Source organism: Megascapheus bottae, chromosome 30 (assembly GCF_031878675.1).
Source record: "Megascapheus bottae isolate mThoBot1 chromosome 30, mThoBot2.hap1, whole genome shotgun sequence".
In the NCBI taxonomy this organism is placed as follows: Eukaryota; Metazoa; Chordata; class Mammalia; order Rodentia; family Geomyidae; genus Megascapheus; species Megascapheus bottae.
The window spans coordinates 13,553,469-13,580,896 of record NC_143538.1 but is presented as its reverse complement, the minus strand read 5'-3'; the positions used below and the strand labels follow the sequence as shown (position 1 = coordinate 13,580,896).

General features: G+C 54.8%; 3 protein-coding genes across 8 annotated transcripts in view; 2 read left to right on the top strand and 1 right to left on the bottom strand.

Annotated features, from left to right (window-relative positions):
* Cpeb1 (cytoplasmic polyadenylation element binding protein 1) overlaps positions 1–8,901 on the top strand; it is a 40,750-nt gene extending 31,849 nt beyond the window's left edge. For both annotated transcript variants that reach the window (XM_090321742.1, XM_090321741.1), the window contains 7 exons: positions 850–963; positions 1,054–1,143; positions 1,785–1,921; positions 5,214–5,412; positions 6,352–6,446; positions 6,851–6,931; positions 7,705–8,901. In XM_090321742.1, coding sequence (XP_090177868.1) covers positions 850–963; positions 1,054–1,143; positions 1,785–1,921; positions 5,214–5,412; positions 6,352–6,446; positions 6,851–6,931; positions 7,705–7,815 — 827 coding nt within the window. In that variant the 3' untranslated portion in view covers positions 7,816–8,901. The remainder of the gene's footprint in view (positions 1–849; positions 964–1,053; positions 1,144–1,784; positions 1,922–5,213; positions 5,413–6,351; positions 6,447–6,850; positions 6,932–7,704) is intronic.
* A 429-nt stretch (positions 8,902–9,330) lies between these two features.
* On the top strand, positions 9,331–11,548 carry Rps17 (ribosomal protein S17). Its single transcript, XM_090321409.1, has 5 exons — positions 9,331–9,436; positions 9,633–9,784; positions 10,089–10,194; positions 10,296–10,361; positions 11,424–11,548. The coding sequence occupies exons 1-5, from the start codon at positions 9,434–9,436 to the stop codon at positions 11,502–11,504; spliced, it is 408 nt and encodes a 135-aa protein (XP_090177535.1). The 5' UTR covers positions 9,331–9,433; the 3' UTR covers positions 11,505–11,548.
* A 261-nt stretch (positions 11,549–11,809) lies between these two features.
* Positions 11,810–27,428, bottom strand: part of Pde8a (phosphodiesterase 8A) — a 32,495-nt gene continuing 16,876 nt past the window's right edge. For 3 of the 5 annotated variants that reach the window (XM_090321403.1, XM_090321406.1, XM_090321407.1), the window contains exons 3-22: positions 25,828–26,018; positions 24,501–24,557; positions 24,033–24,084; positions 23,580–23,668; positions 21,411–21,489; positions 20,696–20,833; positions 18,236–18,324; positions 17,422–17,473; positions 17,300–17,342; positions 16,547–16,612; positions 16,349–16,419; positions 16,102–16,266; positions 14,847–14,895; positions 14,545–14,680; positions 14,018–14,216; positions 13,646–13,863; positions 13,263–13,383; positions 13,019–13,180; positions 12,598–12,727; positions 11,810–12,486 (exon numbers count right to left, since the gene is read on the bottom strand). In XM_090321403.1, the coding sequence (XP_090177529.1) occupies positions 12,374–12,486; positions 12,598–12,727; positions 13,019–13,180; positions 13,263–13,383; positions 13,646–13,863; positions 14,018–14,216; positions 14,545–14,680; positions 14,847–14,895; positions 16,102–16,266; positions 16,349–16,419; positions 16,547–16,612; positions 17,300–17,342; positions 17,422–17,473; positions 18,236–18,324; positions 20,696–20,833; positions 21,411–21,489; positions 23,580–23,668; positions 24,033–24,084; positions 24,501–24,557; positions 25,828–26,018 (2,220 nt within the window). In that variant the 3' untranslated portion in view covers positions 11,810–12,373. Of the gene's footprint in view, positions 12,487–12,597; positions 12,728–13,018; positions 13,181–13,262; positions 13,384–13,645; positions 13,864–14,017; positions 14,217–14,544; positions 14,681–14,846; positions 14,896–16,101; positions 16,267–16,348; positions 16,420–16,546; positions 16,613–17,299; positions 17,343–17,421; positions 17,474–18,235; positions 18,325–20,695; positions 20,834–21,410; positions 21,490–23,579; positions 23,669–23,782; positions 23,937–24,032; positions 24,085–24,500; positions 24,558–25,827; positions 26,019–27,428 lie in introns of those variants that run through there. The other 2 variants (XM_090321404.1, XM_090321408.1) reach the window with 2 other exon arrangements.

The window sequence follows — 27,428 nt, the reverse complement described above, 5'->3', positions numbered from 1 at the left end:
CTTGCTCAAAACCAGCAATAATATTTAAAAAAAGCAGCAGAGGAAGACCATCCAGACCTGTACAGCAGGGAGGGCTTCTGCGTGTGCGTGTGCGTGTGTCTTTATCTGTGTCTCAGAGTCTGGCTGTGGACTCCAGGCTGGATTTGAACTCAATACTTCTGCCTTCTGCCTCTACCAACTACAGGCTGAGATTATAGGTGTATGCCACTAAGCCCAGTTAGAGGGACTTCTTAACATAGTATTTATGTCTGACATAAATTGAAAGTAAAGATTTGGGGACAAATGTACTCTTAAATCATATAGGCAGAAGACAAGGCCTTGTTTACAGCACCTTGTATTCAAGAGAGCTCTGGTTGTTGGGGGGTGGTTCTCACTTGGAGAACTGTTGGGAACACCCCCTCTTGTTGGGTTGCTAGTGGTAGTTTTTATTGATAGTGTGACCACAGAGTTTAGAACCAAGATGAGGAAATGAAATAATGACCTTCTTTGAACACTGGGGAGAAAGCCTGCTTTGACAAGGAAGCCTACAGGGGGTACTGTATATATGTTGTTCTGTTTATTTTCTGGCAATTATAAATTAGCACTATAAGCAATAACAAGATAACGTTGCTTTGTGGCTCATTGATCAGTCAAATAGAGTATCTTTTCTCTCTCTCTGTCTGGTGTTCTTTCCATTTTAGAGAGGCAGAGCTGGTGGGTCAGTATTACCAGGCTTAGCTAACTGGACTGGTGAGAGAGGATGTGTCTCACTTTTTAGAGTGGCCACGGCTCCCTCCTAGAGTGCCAGGGAAGGGTGGCGCCTTCTGAGTTCTCTGACCCCTCACCTCTGCTTTTTGTCCTTGGCCAAAGCTGTGAATGAAGCCACATGTACCTGGAGTGGCCAGCTCCCACCTCGAAGCTGTAAGAACCCCATCTACTCATGCAAGGTGTTCCTGGGGGGCGTCCCCTGGGACATTACGGAAGGTGAGTGGCAGAGGGGCGTGTCATCCAGGTGCAGGGGCCATGGGGACGGGGACGACTCAGCTCCCACTGTCCTTTTCTACCTCTTTGCAGCTGGATTGGTTAACACCTTCCGTGTCTTTGGCTCTTTGAGTGTGGAGTGGCCTGGTAAGGATGGCAAGCACCCCCGGTGCCCTCCCAAAGGTAATATGCCTAAAGGTAATAAAGACATGGTAGGATTTTTTTTTTCCCCTTCCTCCTATGGAACTGTCCCACGTGGTGCTGGGATGTCCCAGTGCATGCCGGTCTCTTGGTGGCACTCGGGGGCCTGTCCTCCCTCTTCAGCCTCACACACCTCCCAGCCTCTGTTTCCCTCGAGCCTGTGTTCTGTTTGCACTCACAGTGGGGTGAGAGCTGCCTCTACCCTTTCCACCCAGAATGACGTGTCTGAGAAGCTCCTCTCGCTGGCTCTGCTGCCCAGTTAGGTTGTAGCCTGACCGCCTTCTGAGATCTCTTTGGAGTAGGCAGGAATGAGGACCCAGCGCCCGATCCCATCCCTGTGCCGTTTTGACTGGGCTCTTAACGTGATGCTGTGTCCCCTGGTGGCCCTCACGGCTGCCGTCTCTCCTGGCTCTGCAGCCTGAGCACGTCTGTGTTCTGGGATGGACAGTGTGCTTGTGCTGCGAGCCTGTGTCCGCTGACAAGGCCCTTCTCCTTCTGGGTAGGAGGTGCTGGGCAGCTCCTTCCCTTGTCCTGGACATAGGGCATAGCAAGGGCTCTGCTCAGTGACGCGGGAGCCCTGCTGCCTGCAGGGCTCACGCACTGCCTCCTCTCCCTGGGAACAGGATATGTGTACCTGGTGTTCGAGCTCGAGAAGTCTGTGCGGGCCTTGCTTCAGGCTTGCTCTCATGACCCTCTCAGCCCCGATGGCCTCAGTGAGTATTATTTCAAGATGTCCAGCCGGCGGATGCGCTGCAAGGAGGTGAGTCCATGTGTGCGCTCGGCCCAGGGTGGGGTGGGCTCCTGGAGCGGGGGGGGGGGGGGGGGGGGGGCGGGGAGGAGTAGGTGGCACATGCGGCACAGAGCCAGCTTTCCATGTTCTATGATAAATAGGCCAATACCTTCTGAGTTACACAAAGCAATCTGGAGCTGGTGACCTCCTCCGGAGGCTGAGAGCCGAGGGTTGCCAAAGCTGGCTCCGGCAGAAAAGGCCCCGTGATGGTGGAGGGCTAGCCTCGTGCACAAGAGGCTCAGGCCCAGAGTTTAAGCCCTGCAACTGGGGGAAAGAAAATCTTTGGGCCTTTGTGTCATGGGAGCTGCCCTCCTGCCTGTGGAGATGCAGTGACCCCCAGCTCCCCAGCCCATCCTGCCTTTCCAGGGAATGGAAGGGAACACAGCCACTGTCGGTGTGGTGCAGCTGATGTGCATCCGGCCTCAGGCAGGGCCTTCTTCCTCTCCCAGGTGCCTGCTGGGCGCCCCTCCAGCCAATGCCCACCATAGCATCTTCCTTCCCACCAGTGGTGTCATTTTCTCCCGGTGATGCTAGAGCATGTCCCTGGCGTCATGGAGTTGTTTACAGTGGAGAACCTCATCACAGTTCTGGGTGGAGTTTAAGAATCTTAGCTTAATGGCCAGGAGTTTGGCTTACTGGTAGAGTGCTTGCCCAGCATGCATGAAGACCTGGGTTCGATTCCTCTGTACCACATACATAGCAAAAGCCAGAAGCAGTGCTGTGGCTCAAGTGGAAGAGCTCTAGCCTTGAGAAAACCCAAGGACAGTGCTCAGGCCCCGAGTTCAGTCCCCAGGGCAAGGGGAAAAAAAAATCTTTCAGTCAGGCTCTCAGAATGGCTCTAGTGGGTGGAGTTAGAGAATTGCTTCTATTCAGCAGCACATTGCTTCTGTGACACAGGGCTAGACTTCTAATTTCTCTGAAAGTTCACTTCCTCAACTGTGAAACAGGGAACTAAAATTATTTTTTTAATTAGAAAGATCGAGGGAGGCTGGGAGTTTGGCCTGGTGGTAGAGTGCTTGTCTAGCATGCGCGAAGACCCAGGTTTGATTTCTCAGTACCACATACATAGAAAAAAGCTGGAAGTGGTGCTGTGGCTCAAGTGGCTGAGTGCTAGCCTTGAGGAAAAAGCCCAAGGACAGTGCTCAGGCCCTGAGTTCAAAGCCCCAGGACTGGCCAAAAGGAAAAACAACAAAATAAAAATCAAGGGTTTGTCAGGGTTTACTAGGGAGATAGGACTGTGTGAGGCCCGAGGTTTTCAGGGCAGTAAAGCTACTCTGGTTTTGTGAGGGGAGGTAGATGTCATTATACCTTAGTCTGAACCCACAGGAAACACGACAGAGATCAAGTTAAGGCTGAGTGGACTTGAGGTGCGATGTCTCAAGACGTGTGTATGAGCCTGGCGCATGTTGGTGTCTGGGCACCTGAAACTGCCCGTGCCTTCTGCTCAGTTTTCCTATAAACCTGAAACTACTTTAGAGAATCACACGTCTAGTTGTAAAATTTTACAACAAGATGGTCAAAATAGATTAAAATAATCCATTAACGAGTCTGTTTCGTTTTTGTTTTTGGTTTGGTTTTTTTTTTGGCCAGTCTCAGGGCTTGAACTCAGGGCCTGGACACTGCCCTTGGACACTTTTTACCCAAGGGCTGGTTAGTGCTCTGCCACCTGAGCCACAGCACCACGGCCTTTTCTGTGTATGTGGTCCTAGGAATGGATCCCAAGTTCGTGCATACTAGGCGAGCACTCTGCCACATTCCTGGCCACAGATCTGGGTTTTTTTTAGTTGTGTCCATCCCAGTGACTGAGCACAGTGCCCCGCTGCTCCCCTCCTTCCCTTGGGCGTACACATGCTTTTCCTTTACTTCTGCTTCTACCCACAAGATGGCAGCCCCATTAAGCACCCCCCCATGGGGCCCTGCTGACACGTGCTGCCTTCCGTGTCCTCCCCGTTGCCACCCAGAGAGGTGGCCTCTTTCTCAGATGCTTGGCTGCAGGCTGTTCTACTTCTGTAACTCTTTTTCCTTCGTGTCCTCCTCTGGACTCCCACCATTGTAGCCAGTGTTCCCCTCCTTCCTGTCTTGCTTTCCACTCTGGATTGCATACAGAGCTTGTGGCTAGGCTCTTCATTTAGTCCCCATCAACCCAGGCCTCCGGGTTCTGTGGGACCTCCTTTGAAATGTCTCCTATAGTCTCCGGCTCCTCTGTGCACAGTGGGGGTCTTGTGGTAACACGGGCTTCTCTGGGTAGCTTTTGCTAGAAACTTTCTCTCTAGTCCAGACAGTCTGGCTTCTGTAATCTCCTTTGTTCTGTGCCCACAATGCTAGCGGGCATGGGCCAGTTTCTAAGTCAAGGCTCCAGTAGTGGTTACAACGTTGTAAAAATTGTCATTGATTACTTGACCGAAGACCTTGTTGGCTCTCAGCTCAGCTCACAGTGGACGCTTCCACCTACTCTGTTTTTTTCTGGTCTTAGAAGATTTAGAGGCCGAGCCAGGCACGGTGGCTCATGGCTCGTGCCTGTCATCCTAGCTACTCAGGAGGCTGAGCTATGAGAACCACAGTTCAAAGCCAGCCCAGGCACTAAAAACACTGAAAAGTCCTTGAGACTCTTCTCTCCAGTTAATCGCCAGAAAGCCAGGAGTGGCACTGTGGTTCAAGGGTAAGGCAATGGGAGCCTTGAGCTGAAGAGCGTAGGGAGAACGCCCAGGCCCAGGGTTCAAGTCCCACAACTGACAAAAAAAAATTTAGAGGTCAAATACACTGTCAGCTCCTGCCCAGCAATATTTAGTCTGCAAGGCCTTCTGCGTGGCCCGGCGCTCCTCCCCTGGGACCCGGCCTCTGTGTGGCCTGGCGCTCCTCTGCTCAGTATGCCTTCTGTTCTTGGGGCAATGCCTCCCGTGCCAGTGGCCATCTCCTGAGCGTCAGACCTGCCTGCCCTGGGTCCTCACTGCGGTGTGTCTCCCTCCCTGCCTGACGACGGGCTTCTCCCTGAGGACTCCCGTCCCGGGACCCTGAGCACAGGTTGTGCAGGGTGGCAGGCCCCTGGGCCAACAGGATGGGGAGTGCTGCTCTTCCACTTGCGTTCACGTGAACTCGGGGTGCGTCTGTGCTGGTGCTCTGTGGATGCTGTACCTGCCCTGTGCAGCCCGGCGGGCAGGCCGGGAGGGCAGGCCCAGTGGCACCTCTGGCACCTGTGCCTGCCATCCAGGGCCTCGTCTCTGGCTCCCTGCCAGGGCTGATTTGCCTTTCTGGGGGGTCTCAGGTGCAGGTCATCCCCTGGGTCCTGGCTGACAGTAACTTTGTCCGGAGCCCCTCCCAGAGGTTGGACCCCGGCAGGACGGTGTTCGTAGGCGCCCTCCATGGGATGCTCAACGCCGAGGCCCTGGCTGCCATCTTGAATGACCTGTTTGGTGGAGTGGTGTATGCTGGGATTGACACAGATAAGCACAAGTACCCCATTGGTGAGTGTGGCCACGTGGCAGTGTTTGGTGTGGGCCTCACCCCGGGCCTGTGGACGCTCACGTGCCAGCAGCCCCTTGACACACACACACACACACACACACACCCTCAACACTAAGACCTGTGGACGCACACGTGCCAGCAGCCCCTTGACACGCACGCACGCACACGCACCCTCGACACTAAGACCAAGGACTGGGGCCTAGGGAGCACACAGCCCCGATTCAAGTAAAGAATCAGGTTCTTGAAATGCTCTGGGTTGTCTAGAGCCAGAGGCCATGCTGGCGGGAGTAGGACTTTTGGCGTGACTCGGGAAGCAGGGTGGTCATGGCCTCCCTCCATTTGGAGCCTCTGGATCTGACCTGGTGAGCTTCTCTGAGGAAGGCTGCTTCATAGACATGGAGGTAGAGTTGGGAAGTGTCACAGGCAGCTTGACCTCTGTGGTGAGTACCAGGTCAGCCTCCCTCCCATTTGTCTGCCGCCCACACCACAGCTGGCCAGGAGAGAGCACAGGGTCAGTGCTCCCGAGAACCAGGACTCCAGGGGCTGCAGGCTGGGGGCAGCACGGGGCAGGAGAGGTGTTCCTTGTGCATCATGGCATGGACTGGAACCCTCTTCTGATGACCTCTGTGGCTGCCTATCTGGAGGCGCCTCTCCTCTCTTCCTCCCCACCTTCCTCTTCCCCCCCCCCCCACAGCAGCTCCTACCTGCATGCGTGTAGCGGCCACTATTAAACTGTGACTGTTCAGCCCTTGAAATGAGGCTTTGCCACATTAAAATAATTCACTTTGGATATATAGGTTCTGTAAGACTTTTTAAAATTCCAGCCTTAGAAGTTACATAAAGCTTTCCTTGCTGCTTCTGTTGGGCGGCACTGGGTGGGAGCAGAGCCTGTGGGAGATGGGAAGAGGCATGGGAGATGAGCTCTGCTTTGCCCCTAGGGTCTGGACGGGTGACCTTCAGTAACCAGCGCAGCTACCTGAAAGCTGTCAGTGCCGCTTTTGTGGAGATCAAGACCACCAAGTTCACCAAGAAGGTAAGTGGGCTGGTGTCGGACCTCACCCTGGGGTACCTGAGGGATTGAGCCAGCTGCTACCCCGAGCAGGTCTGAGACTGGGGACACAGCCAGCTCTGGAGCATGGCCTTGAGGTTAGGGGTGGGGAGGAGACCGAGGGTGCCAGCCTCACATGGCCTCAGTCTGCTGAGTAACCCAGCTTCCCTGGTTGCTGAACACCTGCCTGGTAGGCACAGCTGGAGAAGAGGCAGCATGGTGGAGGGCCTGAATCTAGGAGAAGACAGCCTGGCCCAGCCTGGCCCCAGCTGTCTCCTGGGGCCCTGTCTGACTCTTCCACACACACCTCTCCCGCACCTCGCATTCTCACACGCGGTGTCAGGATGTGACGCGCATCTGGCCCTTTCACCTCCTCTGCCGTCCTGCAGGTCCAGATTGACCCCTATCTAGAAGACTCTCTGTGTCACATCTGCAGTTCTCAGCCTGGCCCTTTCTTCTGTCGCGATCAGGTGAGTCCCCTGAGCACTGGATAGGTTTGTGAGGCTGTGTGATATTGGTAGTGTTCGGTAATGGAGTTCTGTGGTGGAGCAGAGGAGGCAGCAGATGGGGTCCCCCCGACTGGTGGCTAGGGCAGCGTTCCTGCCATGCTTTGTGGAATGGCGTGGACTTCCTGTACTGCTGTCTGTGGCGGGCGGTGTGGGTGTGTGGTAGACTCCTGATGGCCAGGGGAGTCTCCAGAGGTCTTTTCTCCCTCCTGAGGGGGACCTATACCCGGGGTCTGCTCTGATACTTGTGTCATCAACGGAAGCCACAGGCCACGCTCCATGCAGTGTTTTGGTGATGGGGCAGTGCCTGTCAGACGTGAGTGCAGTGCACGTCACTGGGCCTGGTTCAGGGTGGATCCCAAGTCAGTGGGTTTGGACGGGTCCCGAGATCTCTGTGTTTATGGTGACAGTGCGACACCAGCAGTCCAGGCACACTTGGTTTGGTTTTTCACAGTGGTACTGTTGCTCTGGGCAAAGGCTCTGTGATGTGAGCAGGTTTGGGTGGGTCCCAGCTGGCACGCCTGCCTGGGACCCGCAGCCTTCCCACCACTTCAGGGGGGCAGCCTGAGCCAGTGCAGGAAGCTGAGAGAGGGTGAACCCACCACGCCTCGCGTCATGGCACCCCTGAAACAGACTGGACTAGAGGCCTCCACTGCAGGTTAAGAGGGCTGGCACAGAGCAAGAAGCGGTGCAGCAGCCCCCATGTCTCTGCTGTCTCCCCTCCCCTACCACCCCAGGTCTGCTTCAAGTACTTCTGTCGGAGCTGCTGGCACTGGCGGCACAGCATGGAGGGTCTGCGCCACCACAGCCCGCTGATGCGGAACCAGAAGAATCGGGATTCCAGCTAAGGAGCTGGCCTCACCTTGTGACCCGGTGCCAGGCCTGGCAGGTCCCTTGCCACTGGCCACCAGGGAGCTGGCTTCTCGAGGACAAGGGGAAACTGTAGTCACCTTTGCACTTGCTGAGTCTTTGTTTCTGCACTAATCGATGCACAATGAGTTTTGTCGGGCTTTGTTTTCAGGGTGAGTGCCACGGCAAGCATCCTCTGGCTCACCCCAATGACTCCATCCTTCTCCTAAATTTCAGTTCCTCATTTTGCATATGAAAAGCAAAAAAAAAAAAAAGAAGAAAGGAACTAGGTGTCCAGAAGGAGTTGACACGGCTGCCTCCACCCAGGTTCTTAGGGCGCACCTGACACTCCTTGAGTGTGAATGGCCACGTGTGCAGGCCTCATTGGTTTCGTTCTTGCGGTTGCCATACAGTGCCTTTCCATTGATTTACCCCACCTGAACGGCATAAACTGAGTGTTCAGCTGGTGTTTTTTACTGTAAACAGCAAGGAGACTTTGCTCTTCATTTAAACCAAATCATATTTCATATTTTACGCTCGAGGGTTTTTACCGGTTCCTTTTTACACTCCTTGAAACCGTTTTTAAGTCGTTTGGAACAAGGTATTTTTTTCTTTCCTGGCAGCTTTTAACATTAGCAAATCTGTGTCAGGGACTGCTGGCCACTGCTCTCGGGAGTTGCAAATTCAAAGCATTTGCAACCAAGAAAAAAAATTTTGTTTTATTTGAAACTGGACCGGAAGAACAGTGTTAGAGCGGCTGCTGTAGATAGTTTTAAGAGGTTTACTGCGCCTTCTTCAGTTGCACTTTCGTGAGGGGAGGGGTGACAAGTTTTTAATCACTGAGTCGCGGGACTTTTTTCTTTTGTAACTGAGCTTAAAAAAAAAAAGGGCTGCCTTTCTGGTGGGGGCAGACGAAGGCTCCGGAGCCCCCCCAGCCCTCCCTCCCCTTTCCTTTGAGGACCGACCGCGCCGTCGCCAGGTGACTGGAGAACGACGACCCCCTTCTCTAGTTGTAAAGGACGACTCGCCCTGCCCTTCCCAGGGAAGCTGTGTGCCAAAGATCCGGTGTCCCGTCCCGTCAGCCCCGCCCCCTCCGTGCCGGCCCCGCCCCTCCCTCCCCCCCCCCCGGGGTCTGTCAAGCCGTGGGAAGTCTACCTCACTGTAGTAGCACGGGCGGGCGGGCGGGCGGGGCTGCGCCTGCAGGGGTGGAGTAGGCGCTGGTGTACTTTCGTTGGCACATAATAAACACGTTGCAGCAGACGCTGGTCTCTGTGGCTGCGGGGTGGAGGGAGCGGGGTCGGGGCGTCGAGCGTGCGCGTGCCCGGGCTGCGCGGCCCCGCCGGGCTGGTCCGGTCTGCTCCGCGGCTCCGGCCTGCCTCCCTGCCGGCCTGCCTCCCTGGCGACCTCCGCACCGCACCCCGAGGCCAAGAAGCTTCCCGGTCCCGCCCACTGCGGAAGTCCCGCCCACGGGGGCGGGGCGAGCGCTGGCCGTCCGCCGCTCCGCCAGGGGGCGCTGTCGGGTGGAGCCGCCGCGGGACGGGCGGAAGCGGCTTTCTGGGCTGAGCTTTATAGGTCTCCCTGGTCCTTCCTGTTTCCTCTTCCGCCAAGACCGCCGACATGGTAGGTGTCCCTCCTGGAGTCCCTGCCGCCCGCATCCCCCTCCATCCTCGGCTCTCCGCCGCCCCCGGCCCCCGGGGCCCCGGTGGGCTGGGAGCCAAGCCCCCGCTGCCCCGGTGGGCTGGGAGCCAGGCCCCCGCTGCCTGTCGGCGGCGTCTCCCGGCGGGGCGGCCGGTAACTCTGTGCCCCTCGCCCGCAGGGCCGCGTTCGCACTAAGACCGTGAAGAAGGCGGCGCGGGTCATCATCGAGAAGTACTACACGCGGCTGGGCAACGACTTCCACACCAACAAGCGCGTGTGCGAGGAGATCGCCATCATCCCCAGCAAGAAGCTCCGCAACAAGATCGCCGGGTGAGCGGGGCCGGGGGCCGGTAAACGGGGCCGGGGCGATGCCTGGGCCGGGTGAGCGGGGCCGGGGGCCGGTGAACGGGACCGGGGCGATGCCTGGGCCGGGTGAGCGGGGCCGGGGGCCGGTGAACGGGACCGGGGCGATGCCTGGCTTCGGCGTGGGGGGCCGGGTGAGCGGGGCCGGGGGCCCGCCTGGGCCGAGTGAGCGGGGCGCAGGGCCGTTCTCTTCGGGCCCCTGCCGGGCGGGTTCAAGGGTCCAGCACGAGAAGGAGCTGACGTGTTTGCTCCTGGGCCCGCGTGCCTGCAGGTATGTCACCCACCTGATGAAGAGGATTCAGAGGGGCCCGGTGCGGGGCATCTCCATCAAGCTGCAGGAGGAGGAGAGAGAAAGGAGGGATAACTACGTCCCGGAGGTAAATTGGGATGGGCCCTGGAGAGAGAGGAGACTCCTGTCCTTCCCGTGGGAGGGGCCTGGAGCAGGTGGGAGTCTGCTCACCTGGGCCCTGCCTTCCAGGTGTCAGCCTTGGATCAGGAGATCATCGAGGTGGACCCTGACACCAAGGAAATGCTGAAGCTCCTGGTGAGTGCTCCTGTGCTGCTCTAAGTCCCCTGTAGGCTGGGCATAAAGATGACAGCATGCCTGTCGTGTCCCTGCTATCAGCTTAGAAAGACCACAGCTAAAGGGCGCTGTTATTTCTTCAGAAATCAACTTTCTGAGCTCAGCCTGGTGACGTCCCTGGGCCTCTTCCCCTCTCCCCCACCTGTGGTTTGAAATCAAGCCCTCCTGCGTGAGCCACTTTGGCTTTTTCCTTTTTGCTTACATGATACCAAGTAACCACATTGGGGCTTCATACAGGTTATGCCAGCACTGTTGTCCCCAATCCACATTCCCAGCCTGGTGCTCTACCACTCGAGCCAGAGTTCCGGTGACTTTTTGTTGGCTAATTGGAGATACGAATCTTGCAGACTTTGTCACCCACACTGCCGTCTCAGATTTCAGCCTCCTGAATGGTGTGCCTCGCCACCACCCAGTGCATTGGCAGTGGAGCCAGGACTGGTGCTGGAGAGCTGTGTGTGTGCTTGGGCTTCCACGGGGGATGTCTGCTCTGCGGACCCCCCCATTCCAAAAGCCTGACAGTAACATGACTGACTTGAAGTCATCTTTAGACTGTCCCTCGTGCACTGTGAATGTGGCTGGTAATGGGAGGTGGGGGACCCTAGGTGCATGGTTTTACTGTGGCTATCCGGTAGTGAGCCCATCATTCCGGTGGGGGCAACGGGTGGCATCGGACAGGATGCCATGTGCAGGGGTGCCCACAGCAGTGTCATCCCCAGCAACTGTGAGCAGGGGTAGAGATCCGGGCTGGGTAAAGAGGGGAGGCAAGGCGCTGGTGGCTCACCTGCCTTCCTAGCTCCTCGGGGGCTGAGGTGTGAGGCTCGTGGTTTGAAGCCAAGTCCCATGAAACAAAATGGGAAGTAGGGCTGTGGCTCAGTGGTAGAATTCTAGCTTTGAGCTGTAGAGCTCAGGCCCGCCACCAACCAAAGAAAGAGGTATGCCGTGTGCCAGCCCCGGGAAGTCCTGTGCCGGGGGCCGTGGCTGGCACTGCGGCCAGCCTCTCACCCTGCCTGTGTTATGTTCCAGGACTTCGGCAGCCTCTCCAACCTGCAGGTCACTCAGCCCACCGTGGGGATGAACTTCAAGACGCCACGCGGAGCTGTGTAATTACCGTGCTGAAATACTTTCAATAAATCGGGACGCCAAGCTGGGCCTGTGTCATGTGTGCTGGCAGCTGAGGGTAGAGCCAGGGTGAGCTGTCTCCCCAGGACACCTAACTCGCCACCCTCCAGGGGATGGTCACCGTGACTGCTGTGCTGGGGTAGGGCCAGGTGGCTGGCGTGTTGGATGGGCTGAGCCTGCAGGTCTCTTACGGCAGGGAGCGGAGACACTGGGACTTGAACCCAGGTCAGGCATCCTGGTAATCTGTTCTATAAAATCAGAACACCAAAGGCTAGAAAAATGACAGGAAGTCATTAAAAGTTTGACTTTATCTGGAAAAATAGAAGTTTAAGATGAAACGAACACTGGCAGTCATTTGGAAGTCAGAGGTCCCCCGGATGGAAACGGTGGACAGGTTTGCTCTCCACACAGGCAAGCAGGCTTTGGGAGTTGGAGTGGAAGAGCAGGAACTCCTCAGTGCAGGTTCTTCTCTATTCGTTGCCAGGGCGCTGTCCGTAGCTGGTGCTGTTGTGAGCCCTAGAACAAGGCTGGCCCAAAACGCCGGCCTCTGCCACATGCATTTCCTAATTCCCTGGTGATTTGGTTATGGCAGCTGGTGGGGGCTTTAAATTCACAGAAGAAAACATTGAACTAGTAAAATAAATATAAGTGGTGCTAAGTGAACTGGGGGCTGTGCTGCTCGACTGAGGAGAGAAGTGCCTCTGTGCCCGCTGGCATGCCCTTGCCTTGTCCAGTGGGCACTGCTGCCCTCGGGCCCAGCAGTCTCTGGAGATTGGGCTGGTGGCCACAGGCTGTGGTTGGTGTGCCCATTCCTGCCTTCAGAGGAGCCAGTCCTGAAGGAGGGGCTGGGGTACTCAAGGGTTCTCGGGTGGCGGGCGTAAGCTTCGCAGCTTCATGTCGTCCAGGCCTTTCCAGTACTTGAAGTTGTTGTCCAGGTGTTGCATGAGCTCTGGCAGGCCTATGAAGGCTGGGGAGGCAGGTCTGGACTCAGGCCTTGCCGCCCCTCCTCCTCCTCCCCTGTGCTCACCACCCCTCCATGCTCCTCCCTCCCTCCCTGCCTGCCTGCCTGGGCTCTCACCATCCCAGGCGTCGAACATCTCTGTGATGAAGTAGTCCATGAAGGAGAGCTGTGCCTTGGGGATGCTGCAGGTGCTGCGGTCGAAGGCCGGCATCACCACCGGCAGGTTCCGCTGCTTCTCCTCGTCCGTCTGCAGGGCGGGGCCGGAGGGTGAACTCAGTCCACCGCCCCCCCCCAGGACCCCCCCACCTCCACCCAGCACAGGTACCTGTGCGGGGCTACATGCCGAGCCGACACGAGGCCTACACACACACTGCTGCCGACATCCTAACTCATTCTAGAACATTCCTCTCAGAACAGCCAAACAGGAAAGCCACAGAGTGAAAATCTCCTGAGCAAGTCTCAAGGACCGTGTGTGATGGCTCAGTGCTGAAGTCATGAGGACGTGGGGTAGGAAGGGAAGGTGCGGGTGCGTGCACACCTGGGAGAAGTACTCCTCTGAGATGCGGGCAGCCCACTCGATGCACAGCTCCAGGGCCCGGCAGGGGTTGGACACGTCTGCGCACTTGATCATCATGCGCTTGATGAGCGTGCGGTTCTCAGGCGTCCTGAGCAAGGCGCTGCTGGCTTCTGTCTCCAGCTCCTAAAACGTGGGGGACTCGGTGACCAGGGCAGGCCTTCCCCGACTGCCCTTCCCCCCTCTGCAGCCAGCGGGCTGCCCTCACCTCATTCTCCAAGGGCTTGGTGACACTGGTGACGAATCTGTTGACATGTTCAAAGTGCTTTGTCATCTCCGTGGCCAGGACCATGTCCACAATGCCCTGGCGCAGTACCCGGTACTGGCTCCTGTGCAGACAACACACGGGGCTGCAGCGGGCCCGGGCCGCCCACAGGCCCATTCTACAAACAACCACATCTAAGGAAGCAAGGCAGAAAAGCGCCGGGAGTGCTCTGGCAGCTTGGCCACACGGGGCCTCCGTTGGGACAGCCTCCAGAGGAGCTTAACGAATGAAGCCAGGCATAGTGGCTCACACCTCAGCCTCACAAGTAGCTAGGATGGGAGATCAGCACTCAGGGATAGCACCTGCTCCCTGTGGCCTGTCCTCACCTCTCCATGTTCTTGAAGATGTTGTACTTGTCGTTCCCCACGGTCAGCTGGAAGGCCAGGGCAGCGTGGTGGCTCTCCAGCACGGCGATGTCATTGTACAGGATGGCCAGCTTGCTCCCCGAGTTGCACAAGAAGGCGTTGGTTCTCCCGGGGTGGTCCACGTCATGGATGGTGGCTGCGATGAGTGCAGCCACCTCGTCTACTGGTTCCAGAACTTCCTGGAGACAAAGCACTCTCTAGCCAGGGCCTTCCAGGCCATGGGGACCACAGGTCCCTCTCCCTCACCAAACGCATTCCTCATTCTGCTTAGCTCAACACAAGGAACCGGCCCCGAGAGAACACTGCAATTCCTTTACCCGACTGGCACCATACCTTGATCCTCTCCCTGGAGAGGAAATAGGCCGTGGCCTGAAGCACGTCGGCAGCATGAGTGGAGTTGTGGTAGGGGTTGTCGGAGTGGTAATTGGCCTCGATGACTTCTAGCCATGCCCTCAGGGTCGTCTCGGAGCAGTTGAGGTATTCACAGATTCTGAAGCGAGCGTAGGTTTTGAGAGCAAGATAAATCAATGGCCTAGACAAAAGCATCATTCACAATGGTAAGACAAGGGGCAGAGATGCCAGGACCCTGTGGCTAAGGGTCCTGGGGAAAAGCCAGTGCCCTCTGGGAGGTCTCACTAAGTAATTTCCCTTTCCAACTGAGCCATGTGCTCTGAGTCCTTGACCTGGCCTGGAATCTGGAGGCTGAGAACCAGGGCCAGGGAGCGCAGCTCAGGGCACATGAATGCGGCTGGTGGGGCTCTGGTGCTCTGTACTGTCACCTGGGAAGTGACTGCCACCCTGATGAGGCCAGGCCTCGGGCCCATGTCCTTCCCAGCTACCACAGGGCCACACCAGCTCACCGATTGTACGTGACAGCCTCTAGTTCGAAGATATCGAAGTCCCAGAGCGCCTCATCCTCCACAGCCTGTGCGATCCGTGAGGGCACCTCCTGCAGGGAGGTGGGGGCAACGGGGCTGCTAGGCCCCTGCTGGACGGCTGTGGCGGGGAAGGAGGGTAACAATACCAGGAGCTTCCTAGGGAGGTAGCCGGCCATCTTGAGGGATGGCTGCTTCGTTTCTGGTGCTTTATGACACCAGAAGGACTTCTCAGTAAAGAGTAAGTCCAGTTGATCATTTCAGAAGTAAAAAAACAAGGAACTTACTTTTTGTTCCCAGAACATACTCGCTCTTGGGTAGTTTTCGTAAGCCATCCTGATGAAACCAAGGGAAGAAGAGAAATACAAGTTACATCTCTTCTCTGCCCAGAAACCCCCAGCCTGGCCACTGCGGTCACCCCAGAATACAGACGCTTGCTGGGGAGCTCCTTGGCCTGATGCTGGGCTGGCCATCCAGAGCCCAGGCTCGGATAGAGATGCCAGGGACGCCAGGATGCTGGGAGCCAGTGTTCCTACCTTGCCAAGAACCACCACCAGGGCCGCCCTGGTGTACAACCATTCACTATGGATTTTTCTCTGCCTCAGATTTTTTTTCTTTTTTGTCTAAGGTTTGAACTCTGAGCTCTATGCTTGCTTGGTGGGTGATCTGCCACTCAAGCTACACCTCTAGCCTTTTTTTTTTTTTTTTGCCAGTCTCCTGGCCCCTCTAGCCCTTTTTTCTTCAGTTTTTTTTTCCCTCCCCCAGTCCTGGGCTTGAGCTCAGGGCCTGAGCACTGTCTTTGGACTTTCTCAAGGCTAGCACTCTACCACTTGAGCCACAGCACCACTTCCGGCTTTTAAAGACAGTCTTGAGTGTTGTCCAAGCTGGTCTGGACTGCAGTCCTCCTGTGCTCCCGGCTTGTCAGGGATGACAGGTTCTTGGTACCATGATGTCCAGCTCTGCATTGACTGAGAAAGGGTCTCAAGCAAACATTTTATCTGGGCTGGCTTTAAATCCATCCAGAGCTCTGCTTCCAGATTAGCTAGTATTACTGGGGTGAACTCCCCTGCTTCTTTAAAAAAAAAAAAAAATGGGATTTTTTTTTTTTTTTTTTTTGCGGGGGTCAGGGAGGGATTGTGGGGCTTGAACTCTGGGCCTGGGCGCTGTCCCTGAGCTCTTCAGCTTGAGCCACTTTCCGGCTTTCTGGTGGTAAACAGGAGACAAGAGTCTTGTGCCTGGGTTGGCTTTGAACTGTGATCCTCAGATCTCAGCCTCCTGAGTCGCTAGGGTCAATCCCGCCATTAGGGTTGTTTGAGGCACCCTCCTGCACCTGCATCTAGCCTTGTAAGTATGTAAATACAACTAAAAATCTTAAATGACAGGCAAAACTGTGTCACTGGACAACTGGTTCTGCCGGCCTGGAACCTGTCCAGTGGCCTAGGACATGGGCCCTTCTCTGCTCTTGGCAGTCTCCCTGGCAGACGGAAGGGGCTTGGCATGGCACAGACGGCACAGCGCTGTTTCCCTGGCCGAGCAGCTTACAGACAGCAAGCCCCCGACCAGGGCTGTGGCGTGAGGGTCGTCATCCCTGGCTCGGAACTGCGGTGAGTACAGCTCGGTGGTTCTCAGGATCTCCAGCACGCGGTCCAGGGCCTCGGTCACAGGCATGGGGGTGCTCTCCTGGGCTGCGCTGATGATGTTGATGACCTGTGGCGGGCCAGGGAGGCCCTTGGGGTCAGGGGGCTAAGGCTCACCACAGGGCTCGAGGCCCAGGGAGACCAGCTGTCACCTTGGTGATGGGTGCTTCAATGTTCATCGAGTGGATCCGAGCCAGGGAGGAGTGTCGCCTCTGGGTGGACGCTGTGGCAGAAGGGCTAGAGGTCAGGAGCTCAGGCGGGCGTGCGCCTGTTCTGACGACAGAGGGCGCTGTGGGCTTCCCTGACGCTCAGCGGAGGGAAGAAGGGAGGGGGGCAGGCAGGGATCTCACCTTCGTTTGTTCGAGAGCTGACACATCTGATGTCCACAGAGCTTTTCCTCCTGTTCGTCTGGCTGTCTGTGGAAACGATCACAAATCTCTCAGAGACATTAGCAGCACTGAGCAGGCAGGCTAGAGAGCCAAACTCCTCTTCCCTAGAATGAGTTCTGACAGACATTTTGCTGTAGGAGCGCACACACCAGCCTAGGGGCGCAAAGGGGTACTTTGGTGGGGAGCAAGGGCAGTGAAGTGAGCCCTTCTGGAAGGGAGTGCAGGACTGGGGCGCTGCCTCAGAGGCCCCGAGAGCCTGGCCAGTGACCAGTATAACACAGAAGAGGGAGGCTCTCCCATTGTCTTCCCTTCCCCACCACCTCTCCCTGAACCCTCTCCCACCCCACTGCCCTTCCCTCCAATGCCCCTCCATGCCCTGTCGCCCATTCCTCTTCTGTCTTGCTGAAGCCATGGTGTGTCTGAATCAACAGGTGACACAGATGTGATGGCACCCTTCCAGTGCTTGGCCCAGCCCAGCCTGCCCCCTAAGGCACAAGTCCTGTCCTCACACGGGGAGGTGGCTGGGTCTTTCCTCTGGGCTGGGAGCCTGTCCTGGATATCAGTCAGGATGCCCACTGGCACAGGAGCTTCAGCTTGAAGCCCGCCCTGGGGTGGCCAGGCCTTAGGAAGACAGAGTCTCACCACTGTCCTTGACAGCTCAACACAAACTGAGCTCGCTGACCAAACCCTGAAAACAGAGAGGGATCCCCATACCTGTCTGGCTGTCAGATGCCACACGTTCATGCGTCTTCTCGGTCTAAACGTGGATTTCATAGGCTGTTAGTGCTAGCTGCCTGGGAGTCATGCTAGCCACCCTCTTCCTCTACCCTGCCTACCTCGCTGTTGCCATTGCATACCCGGATGATAGACACGTAATGTCTAATTTTCCTGTAAGAAGAAACAGTACATTATTGGCTTCCTGACTGACTGGATAGATGTGTTCCTAATCTTTCGTTCTGACCAAGCCCACCAGCTGAGCATCCCTTCCCTGGGGTCCCTGGAGAGAAGTGACTTCAGAACAACTAATGCTTCCCCAGTCCTCACGACAGGCAATTAAAGAACTACACGTGCTCTCAGAAGGCCTGTTCCCAAGCAGGCCTTCCATCTTCCTGCCTTGCCATGCGCAGGCAGCTCTCCCGATCTCTGAGCTCCACGGCAAGTCTGCAGCTGAGCTGGGAGCTGCCCCTGCCCCAGCACCACATAAAGAGCCACACAGATCCAGTGCCCAGGCACTGCCAACTGGCAGCAAAGACTGGTGACGGAGCCACATGCAGTGCAGTCAGCCCTGGGCACGGCCACGCATGGCAGCAGGGCTAGGGGCAGATCCTGGACCTGTGTGTGTGTCCTGTTGTCCGGTCTGCACTGCCCAGGGCTAGCCAGCTTTAAAAACTGATATACCGACTTAAATATAAACACTCCATCTCTCCTGCATCCTGGCAGCTTTAAGAAGACTGTGACAACCTGGTGGCTCTGGGTGGAGGAGGGGCGCCCAAGGACGCAGAGTCCCAGAAGGCATTCTGAAAGACAGTAGCCTCCCCACCAGCAACCCCTTAAGCAGGGGTCCAAAGCAGAGCCTCACTCACTCGCCTTCCCCAACCCCCCAAGGGAGACCCACAGCAGGGAGCTCACCACGGCCCCACACCCACTCACCCTCCCTGCCCCACGACAGGGATGATCTTCACGTTTTGTTGTACGTTGTCTCCATTTTTCTTTTTGCTGTAGTAAACTCCTTGCCACTCCTATAGATGGAACACAAGCAGGCATGTCACGCTTTGTGCCCAGCACATTCTCTACTTCCCTTCCCATTCCTTAGCCACTTGGAAAGCAATGAGGACCCAAAGTGACAACCATCCCAAATCCCACTTCAGCACTCTCCTCCCCAGTCCACTGCCTCCTCCTGTCTCCAGAGGCTGCAGCGGGGAGGCCTGGCCTCCGCCTCTGCCTGAGGCAGAGGCCTCAGGGGTGGAGCAGGGAAGGGCCCGCTGTGGTGCTGTGCCTGGGGAACACGGGGTGACCTGAGGGAGAACCGGCAACTCGGCCTGTGGTCACCAGCACGAGGGAGTGCAGCCGAGTGAGGAGGCCTTGAGGGACACAACTGTGCTGGGAGGGGGGCCAAGGGCCCCCCAGGCTCTCAACTCCCACGCCAGGCCCTGAGCTGTGGAAATCTCCCACAGGCGCCTGTGACTCAACTCTTAGGGTGACCTAGCACTGATCATGTGACAGCTCCGGTGGCCGGGCGCAGTCTCTGGTCCGGACCTCTCACGGAGCACTTCTCAGATCTATGCGTGGGCTGCTGTGGCCAACACCAAAGCTAAGACTCTGCAGATGGCCCCGGAATTCCAGCGAGGGACCGGGCACCCCCACAGAAGGGAACTGGCATCCTGATGGAACACACCGACAGACGATGCACAATAGCCAAGAACAGCACAGGCCTTACAGCCCAGAGAGTGCTATAAGAGAGAGGCCTGCACCCCAGACACACGGGCTGACAGGGACCCCAGGCAGGACGAGCACACAGGGCACTGACTGCAGAAGCAGACAGGCAAAGGCTACTTTTTAATTCACTCTGGAAGGTAACATAGGAATTTGATATTTGTACATCTGGGTGAATGAATATGCCAGAAACCACAGGATTGTGTACCTGAAATGAAGGAGTTGCGTGGCAAGAGCATTATATCTCATTAGAGCTGCTGTGTTAAAAATGGAGGGAAGGGAGAGAGGAAGTAGAGGGGAAGAGAAGAAAAAGACAGGAAGAGGGAGAGTGAAATGGGAAACAGCACGAGCAAGGAGTCAGCAATGTGGAAAATCTCTTCAGGATTTCTCCCCCGTCCCCCAAAGGAGACGATTTAGCCAGTAATTGGCTCTGGGTTTTCTACTTACCCACAGAAGCAAGAAATAATTGCTTAGTGGCTGGGATTGTGGCCTAGTGGTAGAGGGCTCGTCTTGCATGTATGAAGCCCTGGGTTCAATTCCTCAGTACCACACACACAGGCAAAACTGGAAGTGGTGCCGTGGCTCAAGTGGCAGAGTGCTAGCAAATGTGTATCCTCCTGTTCACTGACCTGAAGAATCATGTCAGCCTGAGATTGGAGAGCTGCTGGAGCGGCATGCGGGTGGACAATGTACACAGCCCCCAGCCCAGCCGCCCCTGGTGAGCTGCCCTGCATGGCAGTAAGGTAGGAAGGTCTATGCCTCCCTCGTGTCCAGCTGTGGCCACTGACGCTGTCCCTTTTGGCTCCATTGTCTAGGGAGTGAAGTCATCACCACTTGGCCGGCCCATCCCCGGGGCATACGCACATGGGTCTTGTTTACTGGAGGACAGAGGCCACCAGTGACTGCGGAGCGCCCACTCACCCACGCATGGGGCAGGGGGCTGGTCTGGGGAGGATCCTGGGACAAGGAGACCCAACTCAGTCCAGTTAGGGCAGTTCCACTCAAAGCGAGGGGGTGGAAGCCATCAGTGTTGGTGAGGACCGGATGGAGATGCAGGGCAGGACAAAGAGTGGACCACTGAGCTCACATAAGGCCGCTGCCCACAGACAGCATGGACACAGCCAGTGGGTCCCTCCGTGGCGAGTCCCAAGGCCCATGCGCTGCCCCAGACAGGGCAGCGCCCCTTTGCTTCCCCAGGCACTCTGAGACGTACTACACAAAAGCCCAGAACTAGAAATAAAGTGGTACAGGACCAGTAACCGGACGTCCTGCTGAAATCCACCCAGCAGACAGACAAGAGCAGCCACCAGTCCCACACGCGTTCCAGAGAATCACATCGAGCCTTGGCTCAGTTTGTGGAAATTGAAAAGCCTGGCAGAAGGGACTCGAGTCCCACTGCTCCCGGGAGGCCTGAGAGCCAGAGGCCAGGGGTCTAGGCACCAGTACTGCTGCTGCTGTGCCGAGGGCTCCTAGCAGCTCTCCTGAACATCACCTCCCGCGCTGGGTCAGCTGTGCTGGCTGGCTGGCAGATCATACCCAGACCTGTGCCGGCCCTGGCATCAGAAGATCACCTTCGCCACCCAGCACTAGGACAAGCAGGTCACTCTGCTGTCAAGTGCAGACATCACCGTCTCCTCCTCCCTGGCACTGGAGGAGGGGGCCGAGTCCTGCGCGCACCTTGCCTATCCGGATGCAGGAGTTGATGGTGTCCAGCAGGTCAGCCTTCTTCTCGTTGATGGGCACCTCCCCCAGCTCCTTCCCGATCAGCTCACCCGACTGGTAGCCCATGGTTCTCTCGAATGCAGGGTTCACATACTGGAAGAGGAGAGAGAACACAGAGGGGAAGGCATGAGGAAAAGAGAGGAACCCAGGTCTCTCCCCAGGAAGCCAGGGGCTTCTGTCAGTGTCCCCGGCTGGGCTTTCTGGCTGGGCTAATAGTGGGTGGCACAGTCTCTCAGTGTTCGCGTTGTTAGTAGAAACTTGTAGACATTTGACAAAAACCACTATCTCTAAAAACCAAGGCTGGGAGTTTGGCCTAGTGGTAGAGTGCTTGCCTAGCATGCACGAAGACCTGGGTTCGATTCCTCAGTACCACATACATAGAAAAAAAGCCAGAAGTGGTAGAGCTCTAGCCTTGAGAGAGCCCAAGGACAGTGCTCAGGCCCTGAGCCCAAGCCCAGGACTGGCAATAAATAAATAAATAAATAAATAATCAGAGAGAAAAGCGTGAGAATGGTGGGGAAGACCTGCAGAGGCCACAATTTTCCCTGTATACAGGGCACCTGTCAGCACAGGCGTCTCCCTCTGCTACACACAGACAGACGCACAGAAAGTCAGATACCCACAACCATGTTATTCACATGTTTTCTATTACTGGTACCAAACAACAAACCTGTATGATGTGGCTTTCACTTGTAATTTCAACTGCTTCTTGACTTTTCTCTAATGCAGTGAACACTGAATTGCAGGCCCTTTATGCGTAGAAACAGAAAAGCTGATTACTGGACATACGCCATCTACTGTGAGCTTGGGGGCATGAGGGTCTTAGTTAACTGTGCCTTTGTGTGGCTGGTAAAGGAGATGGGAATACCGAACACATAGAGAAGGTGTTCTCCTGCAGCCCTGGTGCACAGACTCTCCCCACACACATGCACTCTCATGTCTCCTTCAGTAGAAGCAGCCAGGGGCCAGGGTGGTTAACATGGCTCTTCGGGAGCCAGAGAGCGAGCGAGCGAGCGAGCCAGCCAGCCAGCCAGCCAGCCAGCCTGCCTGCCTGCCTGCCTGCCTGCCTGCCTGCCTGCCTGCCTGCGGACTGCATGGGAATGGTCAAGGGTGCAGCATGGAGCCTGGCAGGGAGAAGGGGGAAGGCCATTTGTAGCTATTAGCTTAAATCCTGTCTACAATTTGAGGATACTCTGGAAGCTCTGTCCTCAGCTTGCTCCAAGAAGGCTCATTCAGAACACGAGAAAGCATTTGCCATATCCTTAGTGCTTGAAAATGTTTTTTAATTATGCAACCAATAGATGCTTACTGGCAAAACTTAAAAAAAAAAATACAGATAAAGTCAGCTGCCAGTGGCTCACACCTATCATCCTAGCTACTCAGGAGGCTGAGATCTGAGGATCAAGGTTCAAAGCCAGCCTGGGCACAAAAGGACCTGAGACTCTTATCTCTAACCTCTAGAAAACAGGAAGTGGGGCTTGGCTCAAGGGTAGGGCGGTAGCCATGAGCTGAAGTCAGAGTGGTGTTGTGGCTCAAATGGCAGAGCGCTGGCCTTGAGCAAAAGAAGCCCAGGATTGGTGTCTAGGCCCTGAATTCAAGCCCGGGACTGGCAAAAAAAAAAGGGGGGTGGGGAGGAGAGCAGTAGAGAGCTAATGTAGAGCAGAGAAGATCAGGGACAGCGCCCAGGGCCTGAGTTCGAGACCCATGACCCATGATCCCTCCCCCACACAAAGACTGCTTTGGTTTTTTTTTTTTTTTGCCAGTCCTGGGCTTGAGCTCAGGGCCTGAGCACTGTCCTTGGACTTTTCTCAAGGCTAGAGCTCTACCACTTGAGCCTCAGCACCACTTCCGGCTTTTTTCTATGTATGTGGTACCAAGGAATCGAACCCGGGTCTTCATGCATGCTAGGCAAGCACTTTAACCACTAGGCCAAACTCCCGGCCCCACAAAGACTGCTGTTTTTAAATTGGGTCTCATTTTTTGCAGCCTGATTAAATAAAATAAGCTGCAACATCACCTCCTATTTGAAATTGGCTCTCCTCTCTCCTGAGAGCTGCGCATGGCTCTGGAATGGGGCGCAGACCGGTGGCCGTCGACCGACCACAGCCTTCCTCGACAGTCTGGAATAGACTATGGTGCTGAGCCTGCAGAGTCTGCCTCAGCACAGCTCCACTCCCGCGCCACCTCACGGTGCCTGCGTCTATGATATACTTCCTTTCCTTGCACTTCAAACCTCACACAGCTCCCTCCTAAGCCCCATGCTCCACACAGCACACGCAAGCACGGTGGGCACTCAGCTTTCCCACCCTTGGCACTTCAAGGAAGGAGTGTGTATTTATTTTCCTTCTGTCCAGCTGATCTAGTTTCACTATGTTTTCTGTTTCACTCAGAAAGAAACCAGACTTTTACTCTGTTTATCAAAAGCAAACTAAAACCTACATGTGGTTGTTCACCCCTGCAGTCCCAGCTACTTGGGAGATAGAGGCAGAGCGGGAAATTAGCAAAAACCTTGCTTAAACAAACATGGGGCCAGAAAGACAGGCGGGTCCAAGGGTTGTGTCAGCAAGCACTCCGCTGTGCCTTCAACACCCAATACTGCACGAAAAGGGGGCAAATTACAGAATTCTTGTAGAGAGCAAAAATGTCACCTGCCAGGGGCAGTTCCTGGGTGAGAGGGCGCGTTTAGGTTATGACTCAAATAGTCCCCAGCAAGCCAGCTTTGTGTCCTCCACTTCCCCACTCGCTCTTGCCTTGGGGATCCAATAGAGGGGAGTCCTTCCCCCATGAACGTGACCCCATGTGATACCAGGCAGACTGAAGGAGAGCAGCCCCAAGTTACCTGAGCTTCAGCTGGGAGCGCACCTCCCCGAACTCCAGCTGGAGCAGCTCATTGTAGCAGGCCGTGATGCTGGGGTTCTCTGTGAACCTCTAAAAACAGAAAAGGGAATTTTGTTGGAAAAGCAAAGGAGCACCTTTGAGTAAGTATGCATGCAACACAAAGGATTCTAACACTCAATGTGGCAAGTGAAAATTTAAAAATACTTTGTAATCATTATTGCCGAGCAGGAGGGGAGGTAAAAGTACTGGCATAAAACACATGGCCCGACCCTGAGGTCCTCTCAGTTCATGAGCATGGATTTCCAGGGATTTATTATGACTTCAGCAAGGTATCTGAGAGACTAAGGAAGTGAGAAGTTACGGGTTAGATGCACTAATTAAGAGTCAAGTCCCACCGCAGGCCACCAGGCCACCAGGCCGCACGGCCCTGGCCGAGGAGCGGCTCCTCACCTACCCTCGTGAAGCCGGCAGAGATGAAGGACATCACAGACAGGTCTCTGTCCACCCTTCAAGAGAACGCAGCTGAGAGGTGAACGTGCCACGTGCCCGCCACCACCCCGTCACGTAAACTTCTACACAATCTCTCCCTCGCACTCTCCCATCTTCGAGCTTATGGTAGAAACCCTATTTACCCCATGTATTTCTAATCCTGACATTTGGAGTTAGACATCCACAGCAGGCACAGGGCACCCGAGGGGCTGGCGCTCTGCGTGGGTAGGCCACAGTCGGGATGCCTGGCTGGGAGAACACCCTTCCCCTGATGCTAACTGGAGGACAGGAAAGAATGCAAAGGAGAAGCCAGGCTTTTGCAAAGTTCCTTCAAGGGGCTTCTCCTTCCAAAGGGCCTGGCCCTCCCTCAGCCATCTGTCAAGCAGAGCAGGCATGACAATGGCACCCGAATGTCAACAAAAAATAAGTTTACCTGCGAACTACACCAACAATGACCGTGTTTTCTGAGAACTTTGATGCCTTGATAGACCTTTAAGAAACACACAAGTAAATATAAAAATAATCTTTTGGCGGCCTGGAGTTTGGCCTACTGGTAGAGTGCTTGCCTAGCATGCACAAAGACCAGGGTTCAATTCCTTGGTACCACATACTTAGAAAAGGCCAGAAGTGGTGCTGAGGCTCAAGTGGTAGAGCTCTAGCCTTGAGAAAGATCCAAGGACAGTGCTCTGGCCCTGAGTTCAAGCCCAGGACTGGTAAAAAAAAAAAAAAAAAAAAAAAAAAAAAAGTCTTTTGGAGGGCCAGTCCTGAGGCTTGAACTCTGTTCCTGAGCTTCTTTTGCATAAGGCAAATCTCATGGAGTTTTCCCTGGGCTGCTCGAACTGTGATCCTCAGATCTGAGCCTCCTGAGTAGCTAGGAGATGTGAGCCACTGGCACCCAGCTTAAAAATAATTATTAAAGAATAAAGTGGGGGCCGGGAGTTTGGCCTAGTGGTAGAGTAGCATGCACGAAGACCCAGGTTCGATTCCTCAGCATCACATACATAGAAAAAAGCCAGAAATGGTGCTGAGGCAAGTGGTAGAGTTCTGAACTGGAGAAAATCCAAGGACAGTGCTCAGGCCCTGAGCTCAAGCCCACGACTGGCAAAAAAAAAAAAAAGAATAAAGTAGAGGAAGAAAGGGAAAGGATAACATTATCCAAAACACTCTCCTTGGGCTTTCTCAAGGCTAGTGCACTACTACTTGAGCCACAGCACCACTTCTGGCTTTTTGTATGTATGTGGTACTAAGAAATTGAACCTGGGTCTTCGTGAATGCTAGGCAAGCACCCTACCACTAGGCCAAACTTCCATCCCCAAATCTGTGATTCTTATCTCCAATAAATTATCCGAAAAAGCTGGAAGGGGCGCCCTGTGGTTCAAATAGTAGAGCACTAGCCTTAAGCACAAAGAAGTCCAAGGACAGTGCCCCAGGACTGGCCCCCCCAAAAGTGAATATACTATTTACCTGACTCATGTAACTATAACTCCTCTGTATTTCACTTTTATAATTATAATTTTTTAAATAAAGTGAGGAAAACAAAGTGAGAATACAGTCATACATTTCAATGCATAGCCTGCAAAATTAAGAAAATTGGGGTTGGGAAGGAAGGGGAAAATGTGATCAAGAGGCTTTGTATCCACACACTGCTTCAATAAAAATGCATATTAAAAATAAATATACAGGGCTGGGACTTTGGCCCAGAAATGACAAAGCTTTAGCACGCAGGGAGAAAAGGGAGCTTCACGTGTTTGCGGGCTCACCTGCACAGGGCCTCCGCGTTCATCTGCCGGGGAATTCTGTGGTCGATGATGACGATGTCATGCAGCTTGTCCAGGAAGCAGTCCAGGGCAGCCCTCGGCTCCTTGGCGATCATACACTTGAACCCCGCCTTTTCACAAGCCTTTCGGAACCCGTTACACTGGCTGTCTTCTTTGGTAAACACTAAAAGTACCTAGATCCACAAGTGGCAACACTTTTAAGCAAGATATTGTCAAACAGTGACGTCTTAATAAGCCACAGAAAATAGCCAAGTGTTTTTAAGATGGGACAGAGATGTCACATGAAATCTGCTCCTGTGCCTAACCTGTCCATCTTACCACCCAGCCCCATCAGTGGCGTTCTCCACCTGCTGACTTCAGAAAGCACTTCTCATCAAAACTCACAAATATTTACAAAGTTAACTGAGTATGTCTCCGGTGGTTAATACTAATATTCAGAAAAAGTATTGGAACACATCAACCTTTAAATAAAATAAAATTTTTGATTCAACGTCACTTCAAATATAAAAGGGAAGATTAAAAAAAAAAACTAGGGCCGGGAGTTTGGCCTAGTGGTTAAAGTGCTTGCCTAGCATGCATGAAGACCCGGGTTCGATTCCTCGGTACCACATACATAGAAAAAAGCCAGAAGTGGTGCTGAGGCTCAAGTGGTAGAGCTCTAGCCTTGAGAAAGTCCAAGGACAGTGCTCAGGCCCTGAGCTCAAGCCCAGGACTGGCAAAAAAACAAAAACAAAAACAAAAACAAAACTAAACTAAAAAAGCTGTCTGTAATCCCCACACTCAGGAGGATGGGGTTTGAGGATCTTAGTTTAAAGTAAACCTAGGCAAATAAATCAGTTATTGGTTATCCTCAATTAACCAGCAAGAAGCAGAAAGTGAAGGTGTGGCTCCAGTGGGAAAATCACAGCTGTAAACAGAAAAAACTGAGAATGTGAGGACCTGAGTTCAAGTGGTAAGAGTGTACCCTCACACACATACTAAGTAGTCACAAAATTCCAGGTCAGCAGACCTAGCCACTCAGGAGGTTGAGATCTGAGGTAACAAACAAGGCAAATGTTCCACTACTGAGACAGGGTCTTATGTAACACAGTCTGGTTTTAAACTCCAGATCTTATGGCATCTGCTGTAAGGGACCAAGGGGCTGGGATTACAGGCATTTACTATAGTGCTCAGCTAAAATGCTGCCTAAATTCAAAGCCTGCCAGTTGAGTGTGGCAGAACAGTCCAGGTCCAAGGGGAAGCACCTGTAGCATGGGTAGGACAATAGCGGCCTGGCTCTGGCCCTGACCAGGTGAGGCCTGGGTCTGTTCTCTTGGCCCCAGGCAGCTGACAGAAACCCTGACCCATCTCTGCCCACCCTTCAGAGCCACCCTCCGCACCCAGTGGCGGGCTGGTGGGGATGAGGCAGCCTGAGAAATGGTGCCCACCCACTACCACATTCTCAGAAACCACTTCCCATGGCTTGCACACTAGGTTTGCCCAACTACTCAGATGCCACAGGTGCAAGGAACCAGTCGGCCTACCCACACTTGCAGAATGCGACCGTGAGCATAGTCAGGAGGCAGCCATTTTCTAATAGACAC